Source organism: Acomys minous (assembly GCF_964271855.1).
Source record: "Acomys minous genome assembly, chromosome: 10".
NCBI classification, from domain to species: Eukaryota; Metazoa; Chordata; class Mammalia; order Rodentia; family Muridae; genus Acomys; species Acomys minous.
The window spans coordinates 74,270,436-74,278,575 of NC_140491.1; the positions used below are offsets into that span (position 1 = coordinate 74,270,436).

Below are 8,140 nucleotides of genomic sequence, written 5' to 3' on the forward strand. Positions count from 1 at the left end.
TGCATAAATCATATATTTTTAAAGACAGAAGAAAATAGTGAATATAAGCAATCAACTATCAAGCTATCATTAATATCAGCACTTTGGAATATTTCATATCAAAATTTTTTTTAACTGATGTTTTAATTTCATATTACATTTAGTTTCTCGGTTTTTAGTTAGCCACTGCATGGTCATCAAAACAAGTTCTTTCCATTTTAAATACTTATTTAAATACCTATTAATTTAAAGTAAGGATAAGTAATACTGGGAATGGAAGAGTTTAGTCAGGGATGAAAAGCAAGGAGTTGGGGAGTAAGAAGTGAGAGATCAAACAAAATGAAGTACATATGAAAATGTCATAAGGGAATCTTCTTTTGTAACTGAATTCAAAATAATAATAAAAATTTTCAAATTAAATTTAACAGTTAAACATGGATCACAACTGTAGTGATAAACTGCATCAAATTCTGGTGGATAGTCTTCTTTTTTTCTCTCTTTCCTCTTTGCAATGTTGTCTCAGTACACCATTCTGTGCTCAGCCTCAGCGCTTCACCCTTAAGACCACAGGACCATGAGCCTCAAAATACTTGTGAGCAGTGACATTTTGAGGACTCGAGCCAGGTATTCTTGTCTTCTTGACTACTCAGGATTCTCATCATGGTTATTTGGCTATGCTTTGGTAAGGGCCACAAGGACATAGTGTGCTGATGTGGGATTGGAGGATGCTCAAAACAGAAAGATGACTAAAGGAAAACATGAGTTGTCAGAGACACTAACCTCATAAGCTGGTCCTGCTCTTTCTGGGCTTGAGAACTACGATGAGATCCTGACACCCCGCCTTGCACACTCTTTGTGTGTGTGGAGCAGGTATTCGGCATTGATTTGGGCTTAAAATGAGCTTTTAAGAACAATCAAAACATAGGTCTTCAACTCTCTTCCCTACATTTCTGAGCAGTGGTAACTTATGCTACAGAGTATTTCCAATGGAAGACAATGGGCTTCGGGGAAGGCCACAGATAGAATTTTTAAAAAAAGGATAATTGATACTGATGACTAGGAGTCCTGGGTCCCTGACTGGGATACTAAGTTAATGGATAGGTCCAGATGCTAGAAGCCCAAAATGAGGAATCTAAAAAGGAACAACAATGATTCTGTTTTTGGGAACCTCTTGATTACAAACAAAACAACCAAAACCCTCTTTCTATATTGGGTTATGTATTTTCATGAGGTGAAGAGAGGTCACTGAATCAGGAGATGATGTGAAAATGTTCTAAAAAAGTCTGGCAAGTAGGATAACTGTCAATAAATGTATAACAACCATGAATAATATTTCCACTTGATATCATAGTTAATAGCTATGTCTCCTTTCTCACAAAATTCATAAATAACAGACCTTAGCAACTTATTGTCTGCAGAGGCCATTTGTTTTTGCGGTGCTGATTAGAACCTAAGGCTTCATGCTTGCAGAATGAATTTCCTACTGGTCTGCTGTAGCCCCAGCAATTTACTTTTGACCCAATTTTACTTACGTCCTTGTTATTGAACACTTCAAAATCTCCATCTTAGACTTAACTATTGATGCAAATTTAGTCGAATTTCAAAAGTTCATGCTACAATTTGAAGGTGCAAATCCCTCTCCTAAAAGAGTGGAGGTTCTTTCCTGACTGCACACAGCTGCAAGTTATCACATGATCCTACTTGCCTTATCTTCGGATGCTGATGAATGCCAATGTTGCCACTTTTTAAAGTCTCCTCTTTGTTGGAAAATTCTCTCATGTGCAAACCACTTTAAATGACTGAGAAATATCAGCATAACATATTCACTATGAAAATGAATCCTATTTTATGTCTCTGATGTAAATCAATACCTGTTTGTTCCCTCTTTCTTATATGTCCTGTTGTCCACAGCAAAGAGAAAAGCAACATGAGAAGGGATAACAAGAGCAGTGTGTCAGAGTTCATCCTCCTGGGGCTCCCCATCTGGCCAGAGGACCAAGCCATGTTCTATGCCCTGTTCCTGGCCATGTACCTGACCACGGTGCTGGGGAACCTGCTCATCATCCTGCTTATCAGGATGGACCCTCACCTCAACACTCCCATGTACTTCTTCCTCAGCCACTTGGCCTTCGCAGACATCTCTTTCTCATCTGTCACTGTACCCAAGATGCTGAGGAACATGCAGATTCAGGATCCATCCATTCCCTATGCAGAGTGTATAACACAGATGTATTTTTTCTTATTATTCACTACTCTGGACAACTTCCTCCTCACTTCAATGGCATACGATCGGTATGTGGCCATCTGTCATGCCCTCCACTACACCACTGTCATGAGAGATGAGCTGTGTATCTTACTGGTAGCTATGTCCTGGATCCTGTCCTGTGTAAGTGCTCTGTCTCATACCCTCCTCCTGACCCGGTTGTCCTTTTGTGCTGACAACACCATTCCTCATTTCTTCTGTGACCTGGATGCCTTGCTGAAACTCTCATGCTCAGACATCTCCCTCAATGAGTTGGTCATTTTTACAGCAGGCACAACAGTCATTAGTCTACCACTAATATGCATCTTAATCTCTTACGGCTGCATTGGGACCACCATCTTAAAGGTTTCATCTACCAAAGGTATCTGCAAAGCATTGTCCACATGTGGCTCCCACCTCTGTGTAGTGGCTTTGTATTATGGTGCAATCATTGGACTTTATCTTATACCTTCATCCAGCACTTCCAGTGACAAGGATATAGTTGCTTCTGTGATGTACACAGTGGTGACTCCATTGTTAAACCCCTTTATCTATAGCATAAGGAACAGAGACATGAAGGAGGCTTTGAAGAAGCTCTTCAACAGGGCTGTAATCTCAACTCAATGACATCTTTCATATCTTCAAAATAAATCTATGTATTCACATATGTCCAGTACTACATCCCTAATCATAGACTTATCATGGATTGAGTGCTCAGTAAATATTTGATTACTCAAAGAGCATTCTGGCATACTTATTCTTTATTTTCCTTGTATCTCTTTAGTGTAAAAAGTAAACTCTGTGCTATTGTTGTCAATTTATTTTGCTTCTGCATTTGGAAATTACAGTGTTTGAATAATTTAAATCACAAATAAATCATAAATAAAGGGCCATCACACCTTAGCAGGGCAAATGGGGTAGGTGTGGCTAAGGCTCCAAGGCTGGGGAAGAGAGAGAGAGAATCTTGGGAGGAAGAGAGACCAGAGGAAAAGAGAGAACAAGGAGGTTGTGCCATCATGGATTAGGTAGAGAAGAAGTACATGGCTGGCAGGGATGGAAGATTTGGCCTAGATGAAAAACATTAGCAAGTATTTGGGATTATGGGTGGGAGGTGCTTCATAGAAATTATTAGAACCGGATGTCATGGGATTGGTTCAGATATCCCATACCTGACCCACTATGGGAAATAGCTGAGGGGATTAATATCTTCCCTGTCCCAAATTAAATAAGCCTTTAAAAAAAGATAACAGGTGTCTGTGTCTTGAATGATTGCTGGTGGGTAATAATAATTATTGATTTACTGATAAGTTAACCACAACATTGGTGCCTAACCCAATTGTTATCAGACAGACTTCTTCCAGTCACTGATGGAAAAAGATGCAGAGACCCACATCCAAATGTTAGACAGAGTTTGGGACATCCTCCTGAAGAGGTGAAGAAGGATTGTAGAAGCCAGAGGGGTCAAGGACACCAAAAGAAAACCCACTGAACCAACAAACCTGGATACGTAAAAGCTCACTGAGACTGAATCAATCATCAGGGAGCCTGCATGGGTCTAACCCAGGCTCTCTGCATATAGGTTATAGTTGTGCAGTTTGTTGTCTTTGTGAGATTTCTAACAAAAACAGTGCAGAATTTCTGAAGTTTTTGCCTACTTTTGGGACCCAGGTCCTCCTACTGGGTTGTCTTGTCCAGCCTTAATATGAGAAGAGATACGTAGTCTTATTACAACTTGATGTGCCATGTTTGAATGGTATCCCTGGGAGGCCTGCCCTTTTCTAAAGGGAAATAGAGGAGGAGTGGATGGGCAGGGAGGAGGTAGCAGGGGATGAAGGAGGTGGGGGTGGAGGGAGGGTGGCAGACTGAACAAGGGATGTAATATATGAGAGAATAAATTACAAAAAAAGTAATTTAATTTAAGTAAATAAATACAAATTATCTCCTTTAGAAATAAGCAAAAATATAAAAATAAACTATTAAAATTACTGGAGTCATGTGCACAGTTTGGGCTCATCTTTCCCTCCTGAGAGGAAAGATGAAGGTACTGTGTAGACAATTAAAGAGTAGATTTAAATATTTTCCCAAAAATGCCCTATAAATTAACATTACCAGTGAGGATCAGGGAATCTCACAAGGTCCAGCCCCTAAATTAAGAGCTACAGGCAATTAATGGCTGCTGAAAGGGAGAGAGAGCTAGACCTCTCCAGGGATAAGCTCTCTGAAAGGTTACCTGATCACAAGTGGTCAACTCGAAATACACACACATGAGTGACATTAGATGCACCCAGGAAGTGGTATTTATAAGTTCATATAATTGATATATGTGAATATTGTATCAATTTATAGATGTGGAATTTTATAAATTCATGCTTATAATTTATATTCATAAAATTATAAAGTACATGCCCCCAACAATCATGATTAAAGAATAAGAAGACATGAATTTGAGACAGGGTGGGGATGCCCATGGAAGGAGTCTGAGAAGAGGAAAGAGAAAATTATGTAAATACAAGAGCAAGTGTGAGTGTGCAACTTCATATACTAGTACATAGAAAAAACACTTATATAATAAACAATTGAATGAAGAAATAATCACTAATATAATGACCCTTCTGGTGAGTTTTTCTACATGTATGTCACATTCTTATTCTATGGCCATAATTGCTTTCAACTGGATTTCACATAATAAGTATAGGTCATGGAATAATTCATTATAAATCAATACAGAAGCTGATTTAGGCAAATATATACCAAAATAAAACCATTATGTTCATTCCAGTGAGGTTCCTAACACACCATACCTGCCAGTATCATCCAGAGGCAATTGCTAATGTCTCTTTTAGACACTTTTGAGGTAACTCTACACAGGACACAGAAGTCACATCATTTGCGGTATGGTGTGTCAAACCCCACCTATGGTGGTGGTGGGGTGCTGGGGTTAGCTCTGCTTTGATTCTGCCAATAACCTCAACTGCAGCTGGTAGGAAACCATCAGCACTGGATCTGTGCCTAAGTGGAGTGCTGGTGGTGGAGCAAATACACAGTCTGTCCCTGAATGTGCTTCTTGATGGAAATGGTATTGAAAATGCCAAGACCATGGGATATCTGCCAACAATAGCTGCATGCAGGGAATATGCATCCAAAGAGAAAGATGGATGATGCAGGCAGTAAAGCTGAATGGGCAGAACCATCTAAACCCCTTGACAGCCATCATGGAGCTACAGGATGTAGAGTTTCCTCTACTGGGCTTCAGTCTTGTTTTGGTCCAATATTTCCTCACTATGCCCCCCACTCCTCCCTTTAGAAATGGTAATGTACAGTATGTACCATGGTATGGTAGAAGTATTCAATCTGCTTTTTTATATTAGAGGGAGAGACAATGATAAGATTTCCTTGAGTCTCAGATGGAACGTTGGACTTTAAAACAATGTTGAGACTATTAAAGACTGTTGGGACATTTTAAAGCTCAACTAAATGCATTTTATATTATGATATGGCCACAAGTCTAAAATAGAGTCCACGGAATGGAATTTGATGGTTTGACTTGTGACTCCTCTACCCCCTCATAGTCTTAAGCATTTAAATACTCAGTGACACTGTTTGGGAAGGCTTAGGTGGTGTGGTCTTGCTGAAGTGTCACTGAGGTGGGCTTTGAGAGCTTAAGCTCTCCGTCTCTCTCTGTCTCTCTCTCTCTGTCTCTCTCTGTCTCTGTCTCTCTGTCTCTCTCTCTCTTTCTCTCTTTCCTGTGCTTGTACTTGCAATTCAAGACATAAGCTCTCCTCTTTCTGCTACTGCAACCATATATACATGCTTCCATCATGAGCACTAACCCTCTAGAGCTGGAAACCTAAATAAATTCTTCCTTCTATAAATTGCCTTGTCATGGTGTTTAATCACAATAATATGCAAACAACTAATACATTGTACAAGAGGAATTTCATGCATGCTATTGTAAACTCCAAAACCCTGTGTCAGAGGAGCTCATGGGCTTTAAGGATGAATATACTGTTGTTATTTTGCTAAACCGTCATGTTGTCAAACTCCTTTGTAAATGTTTATGTTTAGCTGGGCGTGGTGGTGCAGGCCTTTAATCCCAGCCCTTAGGAGGCTGAGGCAGGCAGATTGCTACGAGTTCAAGGCCAGTCTGGTCTACAGAGTGAGTTCTGGACAGCCAAAGTGAACAGAGAGAAACCCTGTCTCAAAAAACCAAAAAAGAAAGTTTATGTTTATACCATAGATTTATGCTGCTGTCACCTTGACCTCAGAAGCTTTCTTCAGTGGTAGTGGTTAATGCAGAGAGTTGCAACAAGCAAAAGTGGTGAGAATTAATGAGAGCTCATCCCTAAATGGGTCATCTACATCGACTTCCCACCTAGACTTCAGAAATATCACTGAAGAGAGGGCAGAAATCATGTAGGAGTTGGAGGAGGATAAGGAAAGCTATAGGAAGCTGTCTTCTAGACTTCACAGGGCCATTGCACATGGGAACACACAGTAGCTATAGCTACTTTAGCTGTACAAGACTCACACAAGATCAAACCAGTTAGGATCCAAACATGGAGGGGAGGGGCTCCAGAGGTCCCACCCCTGTCACAGTACCTATAGGCAGGTGATGGTTAATGAGGAAGGGTCATGCTTTTGCTAGTCTTGCCTCTGGTAAGTTCCGCAGGTCACAGTAGGTAATCCCACACTCTTGTGCGTATGGAGAGTACTAATTGGACTTGGTGAGATAATAACAACAGAAAGGGCAGGAAGCTGTGTGGGAGACATGTTACCTTCCTCACTAGAGGAAGCTAGTTGGGAGTAGGTACATCAAAATTCATTGTAACCTTGCATGATGTATTCACAATGAATTTAAAATATTATTTAATAAAAGAGAAAATAGTAAAGAGTTATCCATCAGTAAAGAATGAAAGTATGTCATTTGTAGGACATGGACAGAATTAGAGATTATTGTGTTAGATGACTCAGACTCCCAAAGACAGGCTTCACAATTTTTCTCTCATATGGGATTTGGAAAAAGAAAGGACATGAACATAAAAAGAGGACTTTAGGAATTTGATGAGTAAAAGGAAGAGAGAGTAAGAGGAGGTCAGTATTGTCAAACTATATTAGATACATTACAAAAATGATTTTAAAACATTACTTTGAGTCAGGCACGGTAATAAATGTCTTTAATCCAAGACTCAAGAGACAGAGGCAGAAAGATCTCTAGGAAGAAAAAAGTAGCCTGGGCTACATGAACTACATGATCTCTATGAACTATAGGCTCAGCCTGCTCTGGCTTACTCTGGCATTCACAGCTTTCCATGGAGCTGTTTCCAAGGCCATGTAGTGAGACCCTGTCTCAAGAGCAAACAAAAAGTCATCACTTTGTATAATTAATATACACTGATTTTAAAAAACAGTAAAGACACCATTTTCAACTGTAAAGATATCATTGATGAGGGACCAAGGAAACTTCAGCACTTTTAGAATTGCTTTCTATCACTTAAGCCTAGTGATCATTTTTATATTACTAATTTCAAATGCCTCATCTATGAACAAACATGTATGTGTTTAGTTCAAGATTATATACACATATATTAATTATGAATGCTATATTATTTGTTTTGCTAAATAATAATGTGCATATTATTTTTCTTGGAAGTTTTTTCAATTTTCATAAGTATAAATTAAAATTTCAGTGACAAGAAAAAGCAGCTCAGATTTCAAAGTTTCTGATTTGCACACCGGTCTACTGAGTCAGCTTTGCACACAATACACTGAGAAGCACATCCACTAAAATTGCCAGTGTAATGGCAGAAGGGCAACTAAGTTCTCTTAATATCTTTCTTCATAATAATCATGATATGGAAATATTTATAACAGCAGTTGGCTACCACCAATGAAGCTAACTACCTTTGTCTCAGCAGAGAT

The 8,140-nt window shown here is 39.3% G+C and overlaps 1 protein-coding gene across 1 annotated transcript; it reads left to right on the top strand.

The window, feature by feature from the left end:
- Positions 1–1,906: 1,906 nt before the first annotated feature.
- LOC311606596 (olfactory receptor 1J4-like) lies at positions 1,907–2,848 on the top strand (the record flags this gene model as incomplete). The annotated part of the gene is made up of 1 exon (XM_084797926.1): positions 1,907–2,848. The coding sequence occupies one exon, from the start codon at positions 1,907–1,909 to the stop codon at positions 2,846–2,848; it is 942 nt and encodes a 313-aa protein (XP_084654052.1).
- Between the last annotated feature and the right edge of the window lie 5,292 nt (positions 2,849–8,140).